At 43.5% G+C, this 26,194-nt stretch overlaps 1 protein-coding gene across 2 annotated transcripts in view; it reads right to left on the minus strand.

Moving 5' to 3' along the window:
* Positions 1-23,281, minus strand: part of klhl8 (kelch-like family member 8) — a 52,651-nt gene extending 29,370 nt beyond the window's left edge. Inside the window, exons 1-5 of one of the 2 annotated variants that reach the window (XM_084324674.1) lie at positions 23,200-23,281; positions 14,398-14,647; positions 9,697-9,758; positions 6,589-6,754; positions 3,123-3,443 (exon numbers count right to left, since the gene is read on the minus strand). In XM_084324674.1, the coding sequence (XP_084180800.1) occupies positions 3,123-3,443; positions 6,589-6,754; positions 9,697-9,758; positions 14,398-14,598 (750 nt within the window). In that variant the 5' untranslated portion in view covers positions 14,599-14,647; positions 23,200-23,281. The remainder of the gene's footprint in view (positions 1-3,122; positions 3,444-6,588; positions 6,755-9,696; positions 9,759-14,397; positions 14,648-23,199) is intronic. The other variant, XM_084324675.1, reaches the window with a different exon arrangement.
* Between the last annotated feature and the right edge of the window lie 2,913 nt (positions 23,282-26,194).

Genomic DNA, 26,194 nt, shown 5'->3' on the forward strand with positions numbered 1-26,194 from the left:
TTATTAGACACTATTTCTGATGGTAAAATGAGCGTAAAAAGCTAAATGCAGAATTCTGAAAAAACTGAATTTTGGAAAACAATTTATGGAATTTGGGAAAACATTTAACGGATTTCATATGGCTCTAATGCAGTGGTGCCCAACCAGTCGACCTCGATCGACCGGTAGATCGCGCGCTGGTTTCAAGTAGACCTTGAGATTATTTAGGTAGGTGACAGTTTTGGATCAGTCCGGAACGACTACCCAGTGCTGTGTAATGCTGCGCTGAGAAAGCTTGTCCCGTTTGCATCAACATACCTCTGTGAAGCGGGATTCTCGGCTCCGACATTAATAAGAAATAAATGCAGCGCATTGGCAAAAATTAAATTAAATTAAATTAAATTAAATTAAATTAAATTAAATTAAATTAAAAATTAAATTAAATTAAATTAAATTAAATTAAATTAAATTAAATTAAATTAAAAAAAATCAAGCGAAAATTCGCGAGCCCAACTCAGATGGAGTTTTCCACCTGGCCGCTGTGTGTATTTGCCACGTCTCGCCCCTGCATCAACAGAGGCACAGTATTCCAACACACATCATACATCCTGCGCAGGTATAATCACTGAGGCCACGTCTGGTCTTTTGTGAGTCAGAGGAGCGCAAAGTGCCGCGACGTGCATGCGCGAGCGTGCGTGACAGCCCTGCGCAGGTATATCGTCTGGTCTTTTGTGATCGTAACTAAAGCACTTCCGGGGGGGGGGGGGGGGGGGGGACTTTCCAGGCCAAGCATATAAAGCTGATGATAAAGTTGATTCATTTAACCAGGTAACTCGCAATGGATAGGTCTGTTGTCAGAAGCGGCGCGTCACGTGCGTGTGTTCCAAATGTTGGCAAGAGAAAGGCAGAATTTAGTAGTAGCAATACCAGAACTACTATGAAATGGAGTAAAAGAAGTTATGATCCTAAATACTTGGCATATGGATTTACTTGGACTGGCCAAGAAGATGACCCGAGACCACAGTGCGTTTTGTGTTTACGAGATCCTTTCTAACGAGAGCTTTAAACCAAGTAAATTACAGCGGCACTTGGAAACTAAGCATCCTGAATTTAAAACTGTGATTTGAAGCCCATCATCTGTAGCCACATAGAAGGGCGCATTGATACATTTTGGAATTATTTCCCCGAAAGAAAGAGCACGGACAATTTGAACAACTGGATCCAAGATCCGTTCATTGCACATGGCGCTCGCAACAGGCCTCCCTCTGTCTGAGCAGGAGGCGTTGATCGATCTTTCGTGCGACGAGCTACTGAAAGTCAAGTTCACTGGACAGGCCCTCGCAAAGTTCTGGATATCAGTCTGGAACGACTACCCAGTGTTGTGTAATGCTGCGCTGAGAAAGCTTGTCCCCTTTGCATCAACATACCTCTGTGAAGCGGGATTCTCGGCTCCGACATTAATAAGAAATAAATGCAGATCTCGCCTCAGAGTAGAAGCGGATCTGCGCCTCTTTCTCAGCACAACGCAGCCACGTATCATGGAACTATGTTCAAATGTACAAGCACACCCTTCCCATTAAGTCTAATTTTTGTTTATTCTTGAAAAGCGCATGTGAACGCATAAAGAATGGCTAAATATGCCTTGATCGTTTTATAAATGTGTATAAAGCAAGTAACATTTCCGTTTGATAATATTCATTAATTTCATTAATAACATTCTTGTCATTCTTGTAATTCCTACACTACACCGTTACAATGATATATAAAATATCATATTATATTATATACTCATTCAATATGCACATGACAGAAAATATTATACGCCATATAATATTTTCTGTCATGTGCATATTGAATGGTATTATTAATCTACTATTACTACTAATACTAGCCGAGAGTAGGTCAAATTTGGGCTGGTAGCTCTCGGCTAGGTGGCAAATAAAAAAGTAGATCTTGGTTCAAAAAAGGTTGGGCACCCCTGCTCTAATGTAATGTTGTCGTAAACATTAAAGTAACCCTGTCTTGACATATACTGCTAACTAAAGAGATGATTACTGCTAACTACAGAGATGATTACACCTGAACTCCAAGCCAGAGCACAGACTGGCGTGCATATCTACACACCCGTGCACGGCGTGCACACACACACACACACACACACACACACACACACACACACACACGTAAGCATGCATCATGCACATAGTATCTGCAAAACAAAATAAAAAAATGTCATTCAATCAATCACCGTGCAGATTGATTCATTGAATGAAAACTTTATTAACAGATTGCAGAATGGGTACAATACAGTACGGCTCAATACACACAATTGTTAAGGGGATGCAGACCAGAGAAAGACTTTCGTCTTGTTTACATCAGGGTCCCCCATTTTCAATTCATGATGAATTTTTAAGTAAGGGTGCAACTTGCTCCGTGCAATCCATTCTTTGTGGATCTAGCCCTCAGTCTTTTAACCTTTAGGCCAAGGATGATGCCTTTTTAGTTTTGTGCTCACTGACCTGAGACAAGAGCTAGTCCAGCCAGGCCTCGTGGTGCTGTGGGTTCACTGACCTGAGACAAGAGCTGGTCCAGCCAGGCCTCGTGGTGCTGTGGGTTCACTGACCTGAGACAAGAGCTGGTCCAGCCAGGCCTCGTGGTGCTGTGGGTTCACTGACCTGAGACAAGAGCTGGTCCAGCCAGGCCTCGTGGTGCTGTGGGTTCACTGACCTGAGACAAGAGCTGGTCCAGCCAGGCCTCGTGGTGCTGTGGGTTCACTGACCTGAGACAAGAGCTGGTCCAGCCAGGCCTCGTGGTGCTGTGGGTTCACTGACCTGAGACAAGAGCTGGTCCAGCCAGGCCTCGTGGTGCTGTGGGTTCACTGACCTGAGACAAGAGCTGGTCCAGCCAGGCCTCGTGGTGCTGTGGGTTCACTGACCTGAGACAAGAGCTGGTCCAGCCAGGCCTCGTGGTGCTGTGGGTTCACTGACCTGAGACAAGAGCTGGTCCAGCCAGGCCTCGTGGTGCTGTGGGTTCACTGACCTGAGACAAGAGCTGGTCCAGCCAGGCCTCGTGGTGCTGTGGGTTCACTGACCTGAGACAAGAGCTGGTCCAGCCAGGCCTCGTGGTGCTGTGGGTTCACTGACCTGAGACAAGAGCTGGTCCAGCCAGGCCTCGTGGTGCTGTGGGTTGGCCTTCAGCCACTTGACGGCGGCGGTGTACACCTGCGTCTCCGAGTGGATGTTGAGCTCGCTGGAGGACAGCAGCGTGCGCAGGTGCTGAGGCGACACGGACGGGAAGTCCTCGCACTCCACCACCTCGCGGAAGTGCTCGCAGGCGTAGCGGTCTGCCATGGCCATCAGGTCGACACGATTGTGGCTCTCGGCGAAGGTGCGCACCGCCAGGCAGTTGGAAGGGTGGAAGTGGGCCTTCATGTAGTCGCAGCAGGCCCGCGCCACAAGCTCCACCTGAGGAAGTCAGGCATTCACAATTCAACTTCATTTCCCCAAGGGGGTCAATAAAGGAATATCTTATCCAGGGTTCCCACAGACTGCTAAATGAAATTCAAGGACTTTCAAGGATTTTCCCAAGCACTATTTTTCATTTTCAAGGATGTCACTTGAAGGATACAATTCACTTTTAACACTTTCAGCGCCAATCACGACTAGTCGGGTTATCTCGCCATGCGTTGAGCGCCAAAACCCGAGTATAGTCGGATTTTCGATTGTTTCTTTTATTCGATTTTAATATTCTATACAGTCTCACGAACCTCTGTGTATCATTGGGACTCATTCCGAGACCTCGAGGTTGCAATGCCGGCAATAGGAGTCCCCTCCACCACCCTCCAGCTATTGCAGTCTCTCTGTCAACGTGTCTACGCGCCAGCTTCGTTTCCTAGTCTAACTTAAACCAGAAGAAACTCACAGCTATAACGTCTTTCCCCTAGCAACGGTGGCCATCCCCGTAGCCACGCCCCTTCTCTCGTTACTAAGTGACACGACGCCATGGCCACGGCGCAACGTCTCTGGTCACCTATGACCCACTCTAACGCCTTTTCTCTATCTCTCCCCCTGCCAGCGGCCTGCTCTCGATAGTGACCGTGGCTCTCTCTCTCACACACCCTGCCTGTCTCTGTCTGGAGAGTCTAACCCACAGCACATGGAAGCTGTCTCGGTGTTAATCATAAAGCCTGAGTGTCAGAGTAGATGTCTGCTGTCATCTACAGATATTTACACATATGAAAAACAAGTCGGATCTCACATGTTGGACGAGAGATAGTGACTGTCAAATGAGCCATGGTATTGTCTCCACAGCTATACTATAGATATAGCTCTGCAAACATTGTGACGCAACGTGAAAATGCCTATCTTTTAAAGGGTGGCCCATTGACAGCAGGGATGGGGTATATATACTTTGGCGCTGAATGAGTTAAATGCAGTTTTTTTTTATCTTGGCCTGCTTGCCAGCTAGAGCATCACACACGAAGAAATTAGGAAAAGCAGTTGGAGCACGCTCCTCATCCTGGCTAGCTCCTCATAGGCCTTTCACACCGGCCGGGCTCCGTGCCGGAGCCAGTTCCCGAGCGTAATCTCGAACCGGCCGGCGCGTTCACATGAACATGAAAAATCGGTGCTCAGTGTTTTCTTAGAGGGCCAAACTAAAGTCTCCGTCATGTTCCGAACCAATTATTCCAGGTGTGAACGCGCCGATTACATTCAGGAACCGGCTCCGACACGGAGCCCGGCCGGTGTGAAAGGCCTATGAGGAGCTAGCCAGGATGAGGAGCACGTTCAGCCATACTTATCCCCACACGACACACCACAACCCGCCTCGGCCAGTCTGTCCTGCCAGTAGCCATCAGGCTCCACAACCGTGGGCACGGACTGCTGCCAATTGTTGGAGAGCTAATGGCTGGTGAACTTGAGAACTGTTGGAACGGTCTGACTCTTAATAATAAACACTGCACAGACTCTGGTGCAGTGTGTTACTATGGTTTGGACCATGTATACCATCATCATTATCACTACTGTCCGATTGAATCCTGTCACTCACTACTGTTCACTACTTACTACAGTTATCACTATTATTTGCACTTTGTTCTATGTTCTATTATTATTACTACCTATGCTACCTGTACCCCCCCCCCCCCCCCCCCCCCCATGCTGCTATGACACTTGAATTTCCCCAAGGGGATTAATAAAGGAACAGGCATAGGCACTTAAATTGTAGACAGCGGTGCCAGTAATTGGTTGAATCTGCTCTCTCATGGTACTAGGCTAGAGTGTAAATGTCATTACATTCTGTCACCAGTGAGGGGCAGCATAACACTGGTAACGTTTTCCTATTTTGCTTAGGCAGACTGTGATTTCTTGATTGAAAACTTTATTAAAGGGGAACTATCTTATAAATGGCCTTTTTCAGTGTTTAGCATTGTTTCCTAGCTATGTGGACTTATATTAATATGATCTATGTCTCTAATTCTCATATTGGCGCATTCTTCCAAATCTCCTCTCACAATATTCACCCTCCCTGAACTGAGTCATCTGAAAATGTGCTGATTTGTGATGTCAGAGAGACTCAGCTGCATAATAATGTGGCAGACGATGTGGCTAGGGTTACAGTGGTTGGAGCCCAGCCTCAAAACGGCTTAAGATCTTGAGGTAGAAAAATGCTGTTTTTGAGTACTTGACTAGAAATACAAAACAATGAATTAAAAAAGTGCCCAAATAGTGAAAGAAATAGTAAAATAGTTCCCCTTTAACAGATTGCAGAATGGGTACAGTGCAGTACAGCTCAATACACACAATTGTTAAGGGGATGCAGACCAGAGAAAGACTTTCGTCTTGTTTACATCAGGGTCCCCCATTTTCAATTCATAATGATTCTACCTCATTGATCAACGTTACCAATGTTATTAGTGGATACTGCCTGTTCTTTGTCTATATATATATATATATATATATAGATTTGAAGGCATAATTTATATTTGACCTAATCTGTTCACGTCTACATTTGTTTCAAGACCACACGTCCATCTGCATATTCAATTGTTCAGTCAACTGGTATCACAATAAAAGATTCCTGGATGGTAACGTTTTTATCTCTGGCTTAAAGGAACACGCCAACATTTTGGGAAATTAGCTTATCGTCTTCTCCAGAGAGAGAAGAGAAGATAGATACCAGTTTCCTCTCTGTGCGTTCAGTAGAAAGCTATCTGGCTGCACATTAGCCTAGCTTAGCACAATGAATGGAAGCGGACAGTGCCGGTTAGCCTTCGGGAGAGGCGTTAGTGCTATGCCTAATGCCTAGGCTAACCGGCACTGTCCGCTTCCATTCACTGTGCTAAGCTAGGCTAACGTGCAGCCAGATAGCTTTCTACTGAACGCACAGAGTATGTTCAAATGTTGGCGTGTTCCTTTAAGTTCTTACCAGAGACCCTGCAGTGTGCCAGTTCCCAGTCAATCAGTTTTAAGTAGTTTTTACAATGTGTGTCAAAGTCAAGTCACCCCATGCAGCACAGGATTGTTCCAAATAGCTTTACAAAGCAGTGTGTGTGTGTGTGTGTGTGTGTGAGAGTGTGTGTGAGAGAGTGTGGCTTGTGTGTTTCTCCACCTGAAGGATGCAGGCAGCGTAGAGTAGTGGCTGGACGTTGTCCACGGTCAGGGTGAGTTTGGAGGAGTAGGCGAAGCGAACCAGATCCTGGATGGCGTCGCCGTCAAAGTCTTTGATCTCGATCAGCTCCTGCTTGGCTTCCGACATCTCAGACAGAAACATGGCCCTGAGGGCGGGAAGAGACAGCCCCGTCAGACTGGAACGTGGCCTGAGCCAAGACTACTTTGTACAATGTGTAATACTCCATACGGACTCTTTAGTCTACCCTGGTATATATAGACAGATTAGGCGGATTCATGTGCGTATACAAACGAGACCTAACGTGCTACTAGATTAATGGGTGACGTGTGAGTTCAGAGTTCAGTAGTTAGGAGTCAAACAGTTCACAAGTTCGCCGGCCGTTAGTTCTCCAGCCATTAGCCGAGTCAGTCCTTGCGGTCAAATTTGATGCAGCATTTTGCCGTCTTCAGGTATAGTAAAATTGACAAGTTGGTTTCGTCTCAGCTTCCGTGTGTGAGGGACATCACGGCATAGTGGCATAGCGGGATAGAGTGCATCACCACACACCACCAACCCACACATGATATAATAATAATAATAATAATAATAATAATAATAATAATAATAATAATAATAATAATAATAATAATAATAATAATAATAATAATAATAATAATAATAATAATAATAATAATAATAAGCTACATGTTTTATGTCGAATTAAAATATGCAACGTGAGAAGACGCAAAAAAAAAAAGCTCACGGTAGAACCAACTGGATGCTAGGGTTGGGTACCGTTCACATTTGAACAGATACCGGTACCCAACGGTACCTTTTTTCTGTACTTTAGTCTCTAAAAATGTAATCTACCTACCTCAGTTGTAAAAAATGTGTCCAAACTTCAAATGATTTATTATCATTATTATTTATTTAGAACAATTTGTTAATATATATATATATAATATTGCAGCGAGCGTTGTCTGCATCTAGCTTTGTAAAGTGTAACCACACTTGCGACCGTTTTCGGCTTGCCATCGCCCCGACTGCTTTGTTGTTGAATCAAGTCAAATCCTATGTAAGCGTGTATTGTGCAAGTGAACTTAAATATCAAAAAGATATTTAAATAAACTATCTAGTATCATCCCTACTGGCTTCCCCATCAACTGACTCCATCTTAGCTAGCTACAACATCAAGGAACTTCAAGCCGGAGAAGAAAAAAAAAGAAAAAATAAATCACTTTTAGAGTTGGAGGGCATTCCTGGTTTTGGAAGTATCAAAGGGGAAAAAGCTGTTTTTCCTAGTTCAGAGCAAACTGGAGGAACCCTAAGAACCATGACATACCACGGGTTCGAGTGTATTATTGCTTTTATACAGCAAGTTGCACCGTCGGGAAAAATATAGGATGAATACAGACAATTCTGGAGTCTTTTATATCGATTTCAGTGAACTTGGCGTAGAAATATTGTTCCTAAAGATGTCTCGTTGCTATGGAATTTCAAATGGAGTAGGCTATCAACAAGCTTGGCAACACAAACGAATGACGTATAGTCTAATTTAACGTACCCTTTAACTATAAACGAGTGGATAGATATAGAGGATGGGGCCTACATCTAACGGTATTCATAAAAACAGCATTATTAGACGTGCCAATCCAACGAAAGATGAGCTGGACGTGCTGGAGAAAAGCCGCAATTAAGCCTTCAACACCACCAAGTCGACGGCCTGGGCGTTGAACTGGCCCAACTCCCGGGAACTGTCCGAGGTGCTGATGACTTTTTCCGACTTTCGCTTGCATTAGACTCCTCTATATCTATGCACTCGTTTATAGTTAACGGGTACGTTAAATCAAACATAACGTTGTCCGTGGAGTAGGTCGTGTTGACAGTTTCAGTTTGATGAATGGCTGTTGAAACTTTCTAAAGGTGATTTAACCGTGAGTGAATCATGAATATACTCACGGCTTAGAACGCTCTCGACCAATCACAATGCGTGGTCGGACCTACAGTACCTGTATAATATGCTATATACTGTATAACGTATGTGAAGAAAGCAGAGTAGATATTGACATGTCTTGAAAGAATAATAAGGTGCCGACTTGGAATTCCTGGTAAATATCAATGGGTGCATGTTGTCAATTTCTTGGGCTGCTCCATAGACAATGAATGGGGCTCTGAAAGTACGAGGCCATAACATGTCTGTATGAGGTTTATATTCTAGCTTGCTAAAAGATCTGAACAAGCACTAAAACCTCATTTGGGTGTAAGAGCTCACACAAACATTGTATGGCCTCGGCAGAGCCCCGTCCATTGTCTATGGAGCCATGCGGGACTGAACTGTCCCTGGTGGCCTTTCCCCTTTAAGTGAAACCCAGTCCAGGCTCAACAGAGTTGATGAATACATCTGGTCTGTGGCGGAGCCGCAGCGTGCAACACAGGATGGCCAGCCGCTCAATCATTCCACTGGAATTTTGGAATGCCATTGTTCCCAGTTCATTAGGACTTTAGTCTCCCAGTGTATTTTCACTTGGCAAAGTCATTGACCTCTTGCTCAGCACTGAGCTCTCATTTGAAAGCTATTAAAAAAGCCACAAAACCCCCCAAAGGGCACTTCTCCGTGTCCTAGCCAAACTTAATAATACCTGGGTGTGAGCTATGTGAGAGTAATTAACATAATACAAACCCACCATAGCTGTTCCCAGATTGGGATTTGGCGAGTCGTCATATTAAGTCTACCAGTGACTTGCCCGACTTGGTTTTCGCACAACACGGCCCTGCTCCCAAGTAGCCCACCCCCTTCCCCCCTGGCTCTTTTCTTTTGAGCTAGTTTAGTTTTTTGTTACCGTTTCGACCAATTGGACAGCACCCTGCTTCCTTTTTTATTTTATTCGTTTTATTTCTCCTGTTGTTACTATAGATATATATTCATATTTTTACCCTTTCTTTTACTATAGCTTCTCTCTCTGCACTTCTCTCTTTAAATCCAATTTATTATTATTATTGGTTTTGAAACGAAAAGACGTCTGAAATCCCTGATATGTAAAAATCGGACCACCGCCAACTATTCCACTACCGCTGTGGCGGAGGAATAATAATGTAAATGTGACCAACCTGAAGTAAGGGATGACACAGGCCAGCACCAGCTTGTGGCATGGTATCAGCCTACTGCCCACCTGCAAGGGACAAGAGACAGACAACAAGGACAAGGCAGGTAAGTGGCAACAAATGAATATACGGTAAGTAAGCCTTGTTGGAGCGGATGGACAGGAGCTTATCTGGTAGACCGGGTGAGAAGGAGCTGAGGTAAGCAAACACACACCTAAATGACAGGACATTAGTCCATCGTGGGGGCGGGGGGTCAGGTCAACCTCCTGTAATGTTAACCCCCAAACCACCAATGAACACTACCACTAACTAACTAACTGATTAGATTAGATTAAAATGCATTGTCATTATACAGCACAAGTACAGTACAACGAAAATAAGTTTGGTATACAACCAGAGTGTAAATCTAACAGTAAAGTGAAATAATAATATACAATGTACAGGTGATTAAACTTGGTATACAATTTTATTAATTTAATAACTTTTTAAATGAAAATGGTATCCTAGAGAAATTCCAGTCAGGTTTTAGATCTAATCACAGTACAGCAACAGCTCTGATTAAAGTAACAAACGATCTTAGACTTAGTGTTGTTGATGGCAGGGTCTCAGTTTTCATCCTTTTGGACTTGAGTGCTGCATTTGATACACTTGACCATAGCATACTAATTCATAGATTGGAAAACTGGGTTGGATTATCTGAATGTGCATTGAACTGGTTTCGAACATATCTTATAGGGAGAACATTTTATGTTAGTTTGGGTGACTTTGTATCTGAGAAACATGACATGTCCTTTGGTGTTGCACAGGGAAGCTGCCTTGGTCCCCTTCTTTTTTCATTATACATGTTACCTCTTAGGAGATATCAGAAAACACAATGTTGATTTTCATAGCTATGCTTTATGCTCCTTGACTACCTGGCTGTCTGTCTGCAATTGATCGATTGGATGAGCGATATTTTTTTTTAACTTAATGAAGACAAGACAAATACTTTTAGTAGGCCCTAAAGCCAAAAGGGAAGCACTTTTTTTTTTATCCACTTTTTCTCCCATTTTCTATATTTTCTCCCATCCCAATTTCGTATCATCCAATTCAACCCTCCCCTGTCACGAACGCTGTTTCTTGCCTCCCACAAGCCGGCTGCAATGTGGACTAAGTCATACATAGCACAAGTCCCCTCCGGTACTTGAGGTAACAGCAGTCGCATCTTTTCACCTGCGCAGCTCGATCTCTCAGTGGCGAGGAGTAACGCGTGGGAGGCTCACGCTGCCCCCGACACTTCCTGATTCTACTGCGCAGGCGCACCAACCGACCTGTAGGAGTCACTGTCCACAACGCCCGATCCCCACCCATCAGTTTCCCACCCCCTAATACGGCCAATGTGTATTAGTATGAACGACCAGCTAAACTGAAAGCAATGTGGAGCGCTGGGCTCGAACAGGCAAGCCCAGCGTCTCAGTCATTCGTGGTGAGCGCCTTGCCCACTATGCCACGTAGCCGCCTAAGGGAAGCACTTTTTAATGGGTTGGGAAGTTTGGCTCACCAGAATAAATCGGAAGTAACTAGCCTAGGTGTAATTTTAGACTGATTTAAGTTTTAATACCCACATAAATAAGGTGACCAAAACAGCCTTTTTCCATCTAAGAAATATTGCTAAGGTTCGATTGTTTTTAACCCAACAGGATGCTGAGAAGTTGATTCATGCTTTTATTTCAAGTAGATTGGACTATTGCAATGCTCTTTTTACTGGTCTTCCTAAAAAATCAATAGACAAGCTACAGCTAATTCAGAACTCTGCTACTAGTCTTTTAACGAAAACAAGGAAGAGAGAGCATATTACTCCAGTTTTAGCTGCATTGCATTGGCTCCCTGTATCTTTTAGAGTTGATTTTAAAGTCCTTCTACTTGTTTTTAAAGCTCTTAACAATTTAGCACCCTCGTACATTTCTGACCTCCTGTCTTTTTATGTCCCATCACGAGCCCTAAGGTCCTCCACAGCTGGTCTTTTAAATGTTCCTGGGGTGCCCCAAGGGAAAATTGGGGCATCTGCTTTTAATTTCTATGCACCACAGCTGTGGAACACAATCCCAATAAATATTAGAGAGGCTGGCTCAGTGGACATTTTTAAACAGTTGAAAACATACCTTTTTAATATTGCTTTTAATTAGCAACTTGTTTTATTATTTTTTTTAATCATCGATTTTATCCATTTTCTTTGCTTGTGATTTTAGACTGTGGTTTACTTTATGTTCTTTTTTTAAATCTGTTATTACTCATTGTTTTATCTTTCTTTTATCATGTAATGTGAAGCACTTTGGGCTGCATCTGGTATGAAAAGTGCTATATAAATAAAGTTATTATTATTATAAATTAATATATGTGTTATCAGATTTTGTGTAACCTAAGCACACAAGGTAGGTATTCAGGCCCAGTTATTGAGAAATGGCCTTTAAAACATAAAGCTCATTACATTCTAACTTGACAACAGAAACATTCTGTTTCCTGTTGCAGTGTTTGCTATTACAATAGCTGACAGGAAATAACGTGGGGCCAAGCTGTTCCCCTAGCAACGGAATAGCAATAGGATTCTTCTGAAAAGGTCTATATTACATTATTTGCATACATGCACCAACTGTACTGTAAGCATAACCCGTTTTACCAAGGAACACCTAACCATAGAGGTGTGTCCTAAAATGTATATCAAGGTATATTTAGAAATTTGAAGTGTAACGATGATGTGATATGATGGTATATTCGTTCTTATTAGAATAATAATACAAAATTAATGCAATTAATTTATTCTGTGCACAGACACACACTCAGTTTTTATAGAGTAACATGTGGCTACTTAAAATCATTGAATGTACAGAGAGAGAGAGATTGAGAGAGATAGAGAGAGATAGAGAGAGAGAGAGAAAATGGTATCGGGCTCAGCAGCCCCTCCCATTCCTCACTGTTTGAGCTGGAATTCACTATGAAACTTACCTTGCCCAACTTTGCTCCGCTATGAGCAGCAGCTCCAGCATTAGTTTAACTGTTTTGGGACCAGCTTAGTTGACATTAGCGGGTAACGTTAGTCATTGAACATGGAATTTGTAATGTTCTTCCACTGTCATACGGACGGTGGAAAATGACTCTGGGGGACCCCGATGTAAACAAGACGAAAGTCTCTCTCTGGTTTGCATCCCCTTAACAATTGTGTGTATTGAGCTGTACTGTACCCATTCTGCAATCTGTTAATTAAAGTTTTCAATCAATCAATCAACTCGGCTAGCGATGTCTGTGTTATGGTTTTTCGTTTAGCACCACCTGTGGAGGGACTGCTTGTGTCTGCGCGCATCCGGCAACAACTCTCGCTCGACATTGCTTGCAAATAATAGTTTTTTGTTCATTGTCCGACTTTTTAAACCCAAACCACGTCCAGATGATGAAGAAGAAACATCCCAGCTTAATGTCTCGGCTAGATTTCTTTTTAGGGGGAAAAGAAGAGACGAGTGGCGTGGCCTCTTTCCGCGTATTTTAAAAGCGTGCCTGCTACGCGAAATGCATACAGGTTAGGTCTGCATACTACATGCATCATTATGATCAATTTAACAATAAACCCGACCCAAGCAAGATATTTTCATAAATGTTCTAAATATACATAAACATAAAGATAAGATAAGATTAAGATGAGTTGAGATAAGATAATTCTTTATTCTCTGTTGGTACAGAAATTAGTTTCATGTTGAAACACAATACTGCGTTACAAAAAAAAACTAAAAACATAAGACAACCATGTTACAGCATAGACATACATACAGACAAGACATCAGAGAAACAATGTAATTAACCCCTTCCTTCACTCCCAACGTTATTCATTTGATGTGGCACAGTCCCATAAATCCACGGTTATTTCGTATAGCACAGCCCTTTTAGATTGCACTGTCCCGTGTAGGTTGTGACTGCATTTCTATCCTACTTGTTAAGTAGGCTTATTGAATCTTTTCAGTTTCCACTAGGGGGATCTGAAGCGCCTATGTGAGGGTAGCAGCTCGAAACAGCCAAGAATGGGGGTTTCAAGTTTCAAATAATAGCTGGGTAAAGTTATACCGTGTGCATGTATGAAGATTCATTATCATTGTGTAACCAGGTTTAGCTCTAGCCTCTGGGGTGCCTCAAGCCTGGCCAGGTCAAGAGATTAGTGTTTTGATTGACAGCCTAATGTGATTGATAGTGAGACTCATTCTGCCATGCTGCAACTCATGTTTACTGGACTAATCAAGGCAAAGAAGTATCTATATAATAAAGTGATTAATCTGATTAAATTAGTCTTTTTCTTTTATTAAATCAACTTTCTTTAATGAATATAACTCATCAGTTTTGTCAACATAAATAATCCAATAAGGGCACGGTTGGTATGAAAGTGATGGTGACGTCTTATAGTATAATATTATAATATTAGTGTAGCCTAATCTTTAACTGCAACTGTGAAGAAAACCCCCATTGGTTTAAACAGATTGAATAGACAAAAATAAAAAGATTAAAAAAAAATTATTTAATAAAAATTTAATTATAAAAAATAAAAAATTCGAATGTTGATTTAGAATTCGAATGTCAACATTATGATCGAAGCTTCGAAGCATTCGGTACAGCCCTACTTTAAAGAGCCACATGGGAGGTCTATTTTATCTAAAAAAATCTCTCTCTCTCTCTCTCGTCCCCGCCTACCTTCAGTGTCACGTCGCAGAGCTCCCCCACTTCGTAGAACTGCCTGAGGGAGTTGTGGAAGTCCTTCCAAGCCTCATGGGCCTCGAAGACAAAGGAACCGTCGGGCTCGCACTCTCGCTCCACGGGCCTGCCGACGGGGCGCTTCTCCTTGGGCTTCAGCTGCTTGGCGGCATGGTCTGGCACCATGTCCCCTGGTGCCATGGCTGTTCACAGGCTCCCACACCTGGGCAGAGAGAAACGAGTCACCTACCTGTGAAAAACAGACCACCGTCAGCCCACACACGTAGACAACGTTGAAAACACTACCGTTTTGCGAGCTCCACTCACAGATTCACAGATCCGTCTGGAGTGACAGCGACTACGCAAACACCACAATACCCTAGAGACCTTGATAGAGGAAACAGAGAGATGAGCTTGGTAGAGGGGGGATACAGCCTAGCCTACCAGCCCAACTAGTCTGACCAGTATTCTACCCCCGCTACTCCCCTTCACTCCCTCAATAGTGCCTAGGATCCTGTCTGGGGGAAAATTAGGTCAGGTACATTTCCCTAAACAACTAACACTGTGTTGGAAATACCGAAATAACCCGGCCTATAATATAATATCCTACCTATTGTTGTTGAGTGTCTGATGGCAAATCTCTGCAGCTGGTGTCGCTCTGCTTGAGGACTGACAGCCAGAGGCCACAACTCCCACCCACACCTCAGGTCCTCAGACATTCCCAGACATTGCAAAATGAAATTCAAGGACTTTCAAGTACTTTTCCATGTAAAAAATTTCATTTTAAAAAGGGCATTTAAAAGGATCCAATTCACTTTAAAATACATTAAATCTTTAAATCTGATCCAATATTTATTAAAAATATTTTAGATAAAAAAATGGAATTTCTTGATTCAGAACAATTTGATCATGGATGAACAAAACGTTCAATGCGAATGGTTGATTTGAATTCCAAGGACTTTTTAAGCACCTTGTTAAAAAAAATTGCCGTTTAAGGAATTCCAGGCCTTAACTGTCAAAAATCAAGCACCCCTAAGTTCAATTCAAGGACCTTGTGCGAGCCGTGCCCACACCTCCCAGATGATGTGCTCTGTCTCTCTCAAAGCGATTCACACCTCACAAATGTGCTCTCTCTCTCAAAGCGCTTCACATCTCCCAGATGATGTGCTCGGTGTCTCTCAAAGGCAAGCGCTTCACCCACCCCTCACAGATGATGTGCTCTCTCTCAAAGCGCTTCACCCACACCTCACAGATGATGTGCTCTGTCTCTCTCAAAGCGATTCACACCTCACAAATGTGCTCCCTCTCTCTCAAAGCGCTTCACACACCTCCCAGATGATGTGCTCTGTCTCTCTCAAAGCGCTTCACACCTCACAAATGTGCTCTCTCTCTCAAAGCGCTTCACACCTCCCAGATGATGTGCTCGGTGTCTCTCAAAGCGCTTCACCCACCCCTCACAGACGATGTGCTCTCTCTCAAAGCGCTTCACCCACCCCTCACAGATGATGTGCTCTCTCTCAAAGCGCTTCACCCACACCTCACAGATGATGTGCTCAGTCTCTCTCAAGCGCTTCCGCTGCCAGTGAATAGACTCAGTGTATATGGGCCCCCTCATCGCTAGTCCTCTCAGCTATAAGGACAGACGACATTTAGACCCATCACATGGGACTGGTGGTGAAAGGCTCTTTATTAGAGTGCCAATTCATAGGCCAGGTTTTATATCTTTGAAACAGTTCGGTCTCTCGCGACACAAAAGGCCCTTTGTAATGTAGGCTACGCTCTGAGAATGTGGGACAGCTTAGGAATGATCGATTAAGAAACGCGCATGCCCGCTAAGACACCAGTGACAACAGACACTGTTGTATTATCGATAGCTAATTAGACGCAGCACAAGTCAGCAAACCATCAAAAGAGCAATGCAACACAACTACTGAACAACTACTAACTCAATCAACGAACACAGAAGTGATAAATTAATTAAAAGTGCCCCAATTCTTTGAATTTTTTTAAGTGCCCCAATTGCAACCTTTATTGAATTAGCCATTTCTACAGCTGACATGCGAGAGTGACTGTGTGGCCTGCCAGATGATTCCACTGTGTGAGCGTGGCATGATGCCACGTTAAGCAGGAAAAGAGATTAGCACAGGGCAGGGGCACAGAGCCATGGCAACCTACTTTTGTCACGTCTAATTACTTCATCCACTTCCCTTAGGAGACAACAATCGTGCTTTCAGCCTCCGAGTGCCCGGTTTCTATGGTACGTCCCTCAGTGGTAGTAGGTTAATTAGCAAAGCTAACTAGCCTCCTTTCATGGAGTCGCAGACTGACACAGCCGAGAGGCCTCTCATGGTTTCCCTGGACTTTTGCTAGCTTAAAAGGGATAGCTCCTAAGTAAGTAGGGTTGCCACGATTACCAGTGTTACACAGTGTTTGGGCATACACCAATTACATTAATTGCCCACTGCACCCATATATATGGGTTTTATAGAAATAAAACAAATAAAACCCATTTAGCTCATTTTCGTGTATGAGCGTGATCTATGTTCATCAAATTAGAAAAGATTTTCATTTGTAAAAGCCAGAAACAAATGTGAAGTCAATGGGGTCACAGTCCCGTCTAGCCCCTTTCGTGACTGCGGTGTGCCCCAGGCTTGAGCCCCAGAGCCCCAGGCTTGCACACCGCAGTCACGAAAGGGGCTAAGTCCCGTCTGAACAAGCTTACTGAGTCTCACTGAATTGTACCCCACACAGTGCACACAAAGTCTATTTCAGCAAGCCTCAGACTCAGTCAGCTTGTACAGACAGGACTGTGACCCAATTGACTTTATTGGTTTGTGGCTAACTACCCCGGAGCTAGTACCAGAGGAACAACATGGATACTGATCGACAACATCATTGGTAAGCAGGAAAAAGGGGCTACGGTTCCAAAAATCAGAACTCTCCCTTTAAGAGACAAACAGTGAAGCAAGCAGCATTTAAACCAGTCAGAAGGGATAAGATAGCCACCTAAGCATCCCTGTGTCCTGCAGGGTTTAAGCCATGGCTTCTCCACTACAGATTGAACATCTTGCTATGTGTGCAAGAGGCAGCAAACCAAGTTCCTTTGTGTTCATTTCTGATCGGTTAGGCAGCGGCTACATTCACACTGCACACGAAGGTGGCCCAAATCAGATTTCTTTGCTCATATATGTGACTCAGATCAGATTTCTTTCACAAGTGTGAACAGCTCAAATCACATGGAATCTGAACTTTTCAATTCTAATTTGGGCCTATATATCAGATACAGGTCTGATTCTTTTGCAATGTGTCCTCAGTCTGAACAGTCACGCTTTCATGTAACTTTTACGTCACTCTAGATTGACATGCGTCAGAATTTTACATCAATCTTCTTTATTGTTAATTTGCGCATGCGGGTCAGTTCAGGAGCGTGACCAGTTCACACTGGAATCTGATCTTGGCCACATTTTTTTTTTTTATTAAAAAATTAATAATGTGAACAACAGCCAAACAAAAAAGATCAGAATTGAGCACTAAGGCTTGCAGTGTAAACGTAGTTTTAGGTCGTATTCACACCAGAGCTGTTTGGTCCGCTTTAAACGCACCAGAGTTCGTTTCCTCAGATAGTCCGCTTGGTTTGGTGTGAAAGCTCATTCAAACTCTGGTGCGGACCAAAAAAGCGTACTCTGGTCCGCCTGAAAACGTAGGTCTCGGTTCACTTCCAAGTGAACCCTGGTGCGTACGTTTGTGGTGTGAATGGTCATCGGACCAAACGCAAGACCAAATATAGGAAGTGACCCGATAAACTGTGCATCTTGTTTTCTTTTTGTTTATAATGATTTTTTATTTTTATTTTAGGGGGGGGGGGGGGGTTATTTTGCATCTATTTTTCTGTAACTCGGGGAGGGGGGGCAGTTGGCAGCATTTCCTTTTGTATGGTTGTTGAACTGTTGAACTGATGCTGTAAAACTGAAAAAAAATAAAATAAAAATACCAATAAACATATTGTTTAAAAAGAAAAAAAAAACTGTGCATCTTGAGTAGAAGGAAACAAAACAAACACAGCGGCGCGCACTGTAAAACTAGCACGCGTGGAACATGTCTCCTGGACAGACGTGGGCGAATGAGGAGGTAAAAGCCCTGATAGAAATATGGTCAGACGAGCTAATTAAACAGCTGCTTGTGGCCACTCACAAAAACAACGAGGTGTACAAGTTGTTTAGCGAGAGAATGATGGCAATGAGCTTCAATCGAACAATCAATCAATGTCACATCAAAGTAAAAAAACTGCATCAGCATTTCAGCAATATATGAGAATAATGTGTGTGTGCTGGGCTGCTCCGGGGAATAATGTGGTGTGTGTGTGTGTGTACTGGGCTGGGCTGCTTCACATAATAATGGTGTGTGTGTGTGCGCTGGGCTGGGCTGCTTCACAGAATAATGTGGTGTGTGTGTGTGCGCTGGACTGGGCTGCTTCACAGAATAATGGTGTATGTGTGTGCGCTGGGCTGCTTCACAGAATAATGTGGTGTGTGTGTGCGCTGGGCTGGGCTGCTTCACAGAATAATGGTGTATGTGTGTGTGCTGGGCTGCTTCGCAGAATAATGTGGTGTGTATGTGTGCGCTGGACTGCTTTGCAGAATAATGGTGTATGTGTGCGCTGGGCTGCTTCACAGAATAATGGTGTATGTGTGTGTGCTGGGCTGCTTCGCAGAATAATGTGGTGTGTATGTGTGCGCTGGACTGCTTTGCAGAATAATGGTGTATGTGTGCGCTGGACTGCTTTGCAGAATAATGGTGTATGTGTGCGCTGGACTGCTTTGCAGAATAATGGTGTATGTGTGCGCTGGGCTGCTTCACAGAATAATGGTGTATGTGTGCGCTGGGCTGCTTCACAGAATAATGGTGTATGTGTGTGCACTGGGCTGCTTCACAGAATAATGGTGTATGTGTGTGCACTGGGCTGCTTCACAGAATAATGGTGTATGTGTGTGCGCTGGGCTGCTTCGCAGAATAATGTGGTGTATGCGTGTGCGCTGGGCTGCTTCGCAGAATAATAGTGTAATATGTGTGTGCGCTGGGCTGCTTCGCAGAATAATGTGGTGTGTGTGTGTATGTGCTGTAGAGCTGTCCCCGAAGCCTGTTTTTGGGATTCTATATATCCAATAGACAAGCGCCCTTTTCGATCGTGTGACATTGTTCAGAAAGTTTGGTGCACTTGACAAATTGCAGTGTGAAAGCAAACCGAACCAAATGAAGAATGCAACAATGTTGCAACTTCACCCCCCCGAATCGCACAAACTAGTCCACCAAACTATATGTGAAAGCGATTTTAGTGATTCTCTCTGCATTGATTTTTACTAGTCGGCCTTTATAGGGCTTGATGTTAGGGAACTGATGTTAGGGAACATGATGTTAGGGAACTGAATTGATATGCTTGCTTGACTCAACTGGTGGATTTCTTTTATAAAAGATGGTTTGGAAGTCTTGTCGTGTGAAAAGCTGCCACAGAAGATATCACCACCATCATGACCCTTCTTCTCCATCCGTACCTCCGTCTTTGTGCATTTTGCAGTTTTAGCGGTTTCTCATTACAAATGGATGTAAGTAACCCACAGATGGCACCTGGTGTTAGTCCCTGTGGCAACACATAGCAACCGCCTCACCTCCCCCACCACTTCCTGAGCCCTGTAGGGGAAACTCTCTCATAATGATTGTAATTTCACAATGTCATCATCAGCCCAATATCTGATACTAGGGAGGCATATCTGTCTGAATATACCTGCATATAATCCCTCTATACTTATACCCCTGTCCTGCATATAACCCATACAACCCTGCATGGTAGCATTTACAATAATCCTATATACTGTATATATAAATCATTCGGCATTGGGCTGTGCTTTGTAACAACCAGGTATTGGCTTGTAGGCACATTTTTCCAATACCACACAAAAGGGACACAAACCAGTGATTTGTCTTCAGTTCACCTCATGTAGAAATTCATTCCGACGGTCCTAAATCCCAGGGCCATGAAAGTGGATCAAATAGATCACAACTCAGGCAGGAGCACTCTAGTCATAAAGATGACACCGTTAGAGCAACAAAAGGAATAGAGTTGTATTTGGTGGTGTAGGCTCTGCTCTGCTCTCAAGATGCTCTCAGCACAAATCCATGCAAGCCTACAGCAGATTTTGTGAGCAGCGCAAATAATACCCCCCCCCCCCCCCCCCCCCCCCAATGGGTACATTACAGGAGAATGACACCAACTTTAACCCTTTCACTACCACACTACAGGGTTAACATTCTGTAGTGTGGTAGTGAAAGGGTTAACCCTTTGTCATGTGGCAGTGAAAGGGTTAACCTTCTGTGTTGTCACAGTGAAAGGGTTAACCGTTTGGTAGTGTGGTAGTGAAACTAAAGGGTTAAGAATTCATATCTTCTTCCTGTACTCAAGGATAGTGTGTTCAGTCAGTATTTGTGAACACGTACCACCACTCTCTAGTCTCTCCCCTAAAGCTAGAAATGAGAGCGAGAACCTTCCAATCTGTGATGTAACTGGGATGGAATCATGGAAATGCCTGTGGCTGCTCCGTAGACAGTAGCCCTTTTCACACAGAACTCCCAGGAGGGGGCTCAGACTTTGTGTGAGCTCTTTACACCAAAATGAGATTTGAATTCTGGCTCAGACCGTAGTTTTATATAGAGTCGCTAGGGACATGTCCCTCATTGAAACAAAGGGACACAGCTAGCATAACGCTTGCAGCTAGCTGTGCCGGCCCTTGGTTTTGAATGAATGAATCATAGGCGTAGTAAAGAGTAATGTAATGTTTGATTATCTCTGATCAACTGATGAGTCTACTGGTGTGCATGACTACTGTGTCGTGTTAAAAGGGACAGTTTGGGTATTTTGGACATGATTGCACTACAGATACAGTGTGCAGGATATTAGGCAGGCACTGTCAAAAGGTACATTTGTGACATGACACGATAAAGCAGATTTCCCAAATCATAACTCAATCCATACTGGCCCAATTCATTAGGTTAGGTTACACGTTTCGCAATTATGCCACATCAATGTGGAACGCCCTACCCAAAGCTGTAAAGGAATGTGGATCACTACCCACTTTCAAAACCTCTCTCAAGGGACACCTACGGGAGACTGCAATTCAACACTGGCCCCTGTAAATATCCTAACCCAACCCCCTCCAATGTACAGTCATTTACCTAGTATGGTTGTCAATAGTTCAATGTACAATTGTGTTTGTTTGTACAGTGTCTCCTCCCCCCCCCCCCTCAATGTACAGTGTTACTTGTTTATACAGTGTGCCCCCCGCCCCCCCCCCCCCCCCCAACCACCTCCAATGTAAATTACCCAGTATGGTTGTCAATATCCCAATGTACCCAACCCCCCCCACCCAACCTCCTCCAATGTACAGTTTCTACGTCAAATGTATATACTCCCTTTTCTTGACTCCTTCTGTATCACAAACAGTACTGTATTTGCAAATCTGGTATGTCATAAATGTATAGATGTAGCAGTACTGACTATCTGTATGTCATGTATGTCATATATGTCTATATGAATTGAAAATGGGGGACCCTGATGGAAACAAGACAAACGTCTTTCTCAGGTCTGCATCCCCTTAACAATTGTATGTATTGAGCCGTACTGTATTGTACCCATTCTGCAATCTGTTAAATAAAGTTTTCATTTCACATCATAACGGGTCTCGAAGACACTCTGACGTCACGAGAACGCCGCTATCTTAGTATTGGGGAAACAAGCGGATTTCTACGATCAAATGTATGCGTTGAGCACAGTTTTTATTACATATTTTATCACATTCTTGTTCATTTCATAACCATTTCATATCATTTTTTTGAAAATATTGAGGCCAACGTGGCATTTCACTATTTCGAAAGCCTTTCTGGTGATTCTAAGTGCATTCTGGACTCTTTTTGTATCACAAACAGTACTGTATTTGCAAATCTGGTATGTCATAAATGTATAGATGTAGCAGTACTGTCTATCTGTATGTCGTGTATGTCATATATGTTATGATTAATTGAAAATGGGGGACACTGATGTAAACAAGACGAAAGTATTTCTCTGGTCTGCATCCCCTTAACAATTGTGTGTATTGAGCTGAGCTGTACTGTACTGTACCCATTCTGCAATCTGTTAATAAAGTTTTCAAACAATTCAATCAATGTTTCCCCCACATGCACTTAGACAGAAAGTTAACGTGTGATTCTTTTGGACCATGTGGTGTAGGCACCATATTCTGTAAGTTTGATAGGAGACTGTAGATGGAAGAATACGTTATAATAATAACCATTGCAATTCAGAATATACCCGTTATCCCTGTGTTTACGACCATTATCGATGTAAATACACCATTTACAGCAACAAAATACAACAAATGCAATAAAAAACATAGTGTCTAGTAGTAGTGTTAGTCCTTCTATTAAAAGCTCAGTCAATAAACCAAACATGTCTCTCTAGTGCTATTTCTTGGTGGGCTAACGACGTTACTAGTTTGTTTATGTTTGGATATTATTAGAGAAAGGGAACGATGCCCACCCAAATACACACCACGTCCACTGCCTCTCCTGCTAACATCATCTAACGTTAGTGGGCTAGTAGCAGAGCAGAGGCTAGTAGCTGGCTGCAGTCAGGACTCCAAACCATTAATTTATACCTGCCAGTCGTTACTCAAAGTCCAACGGTAACGTTAGCAGTTACAACAAAGTGTGAGCTAATAATGGTTTCGTCAGAATAATTGTTTATTATTTATTTACCTCATCTTGCAGCGAAGAAATGAAATGTCACTCTTTCTCTCACGCCTGTGTCAAGCGAGCAACAGAATCGTTTGGACTTCCTGTCAGAATCTTTCAAAATAAAAGCCCTTCTTGTCTTGCCGTGTTTTGCGACCGGGCGGCGTGTATATCTTCCCTAACGCACTTTCACTTCCGCGTTCGGGTTCCGCGATCTTATTGGCCACTGACGTTTCTCTCAGCGCCAATCGCGGGTTACGCCTAGTTCTATCACTGGTTAAGCTGATTGATTGATTGATTGATTGATTGATTGATTGATTGATTGATTGATTGATTGATTGATTGATTGATTGATTGATTGGTTGATTGATTGATTGATTGATTGATTGATTGATTGATTGATTGATTGATTGATTGAACACTTTATTAACAGATTGCAGAATGGGTGAATGAATGAATGAATGAAAACTTTATTTAACAGATTGCAGAATGGGTACAATACAGTACGGCTCAATACATACAATTGTTAAGGGGATGCAGACCAGAGAAAGACTTTCGTCTTGTTTACATCAGGGTCCCCCATTTTCAATTCATCATAACATATATTACATGACATACAGATAGACAGTACTGCTATCTATACATTTATGACATACCAGATTTGCAAATACAGTACTGTTTGTGATACAAAAAGAGTCCAGAAAAGAGAGTATATACATTTGACGTAGAAACTGTACATTGGAGGAGGTTGGGTAGGTGGGGTGGGGGGGGGGGGGGGGGGGGGGTGGGGGGTGTTGGGTAGGAGGGGTGGGTGGGGGACACTGTACAACTGTACAAGCAAAACTGTACATTGGAATATTGACAAAACCATACTTGGTCATTTACTGTACATTGGAGGGGGTTGGGTTAGGACATTTACAGGGGCCAGTTTCGAATTGCAGTCTCCCGTAGGTGTTCTCTGAGAGTGGTTTTGAAAGTGGGTAGTGATTCACATTCCTTTACAGCTTTGGGTAGGGCGTTCCACATTATTGTGGCATAATTGCGAAACGTGTTTAGTCCCTTGTTTGAGCCGAATCTGGGTTTAACATGATTTGTGGAGCTCCCTCTGGTGTTGTGATCGTGGTATTCACTGACCTTTGGGAAGTATTTTGACATGTACATGGGTACCTTCTGCTCCGGAAGGTTGGGGATCTCACCCTCAACATTGACGGCTGCTCCATCTCCCCATCCCCTAAAGTCCGCAACCTGAGCGTTATCCTGGACTCCACCCTTTCCTATCAATCCCATGTCAATTCCCTCACCAAATCCGCCTTCTTTCACCTCAGAAACATTTCCAGACTCCGACCATCACTTTCCGACACCACAGCTGAGACCCTCATCCACGCCTTCGTCACCTCCCGCCTGGACTACTGCAACGGGGTCCTGTCCGGGGTCCCAAGCAAAACCCTGGACAGGCTCCAGTATGTTCAAAATTCAGCTGCCAGGGTTCTAACCCGCACCAAACCCTGGCAGCACATCACCCCCATCCTCATCCACCTCCACTGGCTCCCCATCAAATCCCGCATCACCTACAAAACCCTCCTGCTCACCTACAAATCCCTTCACGCCCTGGCACCTCAGTACCTCACTGACCTCCTCCACCCCTACACTCAGTCACGGTCCCTGCGATCCACGGACACTGGTCAGCTCTCCATCCCCCGAACCAGACTATGGACGTTCGGGGACAGAGCTTTCAGTGTGGCAGCTCCCACCCTCTGGAACTCCCTCCCCGCAGAACTCCGCACCGCCCCAACTCTGGACTCATTTAAAAAACTGCTCAAAACCCACCTCTTCAACTTGGCCTTCAACCCCTAACTTTCTCACTCTATATATGTATATGTTGTGTCTGTCCACTATGTTGTTAATTTGTCATCCCCCCCCCCCCCCCCCTATGTAAAGCGACCTTGGGTCCTCTGAAAGGAGCTATATAAAACGAAGTTATTATTATTATTATTATTATTACCTTGGTCGTGTAGTGTATCTTGTAGACCAGGCCCATTGCAAGTTGCTGTACTCTGTCGTCTACTCTAAGCCATCCTAGGTTGTCAAAGTGGGCAGGGGTGAGGTGGGTTCTAGGAGTAAGGTCAAGCAGTAGTCTGACCAGTTTGTTTTGAGATGTTTATAATTTAGTTTTTAGCGCCTTTGAGGTGCTTTGGTACCATGAGGTGCAAGCATAGTCGTAGTACCCTTGAATGAGTGCTCCTGCCAGAGTCTTCAGGTTATTCTTGTTTACCAGTGAGGAGATCCGGTACAAGAATCGAGTTTGTTGGTTGACATTTTTTATTACATTGGATGCCATTTTGTCACAGGAAAGATTTGCCTCTAGGATGGAACCCAGGTAGGTAATTTCTTCTTTCCTTGTGACAATATTGTCACCCACTGTAACTGAGAAGCCGTCTGTCTTGCTGAGTTTGTTATTTGAACCGAAGAGAATGGACTCTGTTTTGCCCATGTGTAATGATAGTTTGTTATCAGCGAGCCATATGCAGATTTTGCCTAGTTCCGAGCTGAGGGTTTTTTCAACCTGTAACTTGTTCTTGTCAGAGACCAGCAGGGCTGAGTCATCCGCAAACAGGAACAAGTTGCAGTCACAAGCTGACGACATGTCGGAACAGTAGCGGTCCTAGTATGCGTCCTTGTGGAACACCTCACCTTCCCTCCCTGATAAATCAGACGTGTTCTTTTTACATAGACTGTAGAGTAGACTAATATGTAGGCTGCCCATAAGATTAGGTTGTTCTCTGACAATAAAGTTGAATCTAATCTAATATGTGTGTGATATTCTGAAAACAAAACCAGCTTTACAGAGTAGAAAAAGTTCACAGAGTCTGAAGCTAATCTTTAAAAAGATGCTCACATCTCTCATACAAATTCAAATTGGCACATGTTCATGATTTTATTTCTAAAGTCTCATCTAATGAATTACTCATACATAAGAATGATAAATAGCCTGATTATGACATGTGTGGGCTGTTTCACA

The sequence above is a fragment of the Notolepis coatsorum genome, assembly GCF_963971535.1.
Source record: "Notolepis coatsorum genome assembly, chromosome: 11".
Lineage (NCBI taxonomy): Eukaryota > Metazoa > Chordata > Actinopteri > Aulopiformes > Paralepididae > Notolepis > Notolepis coatsorum.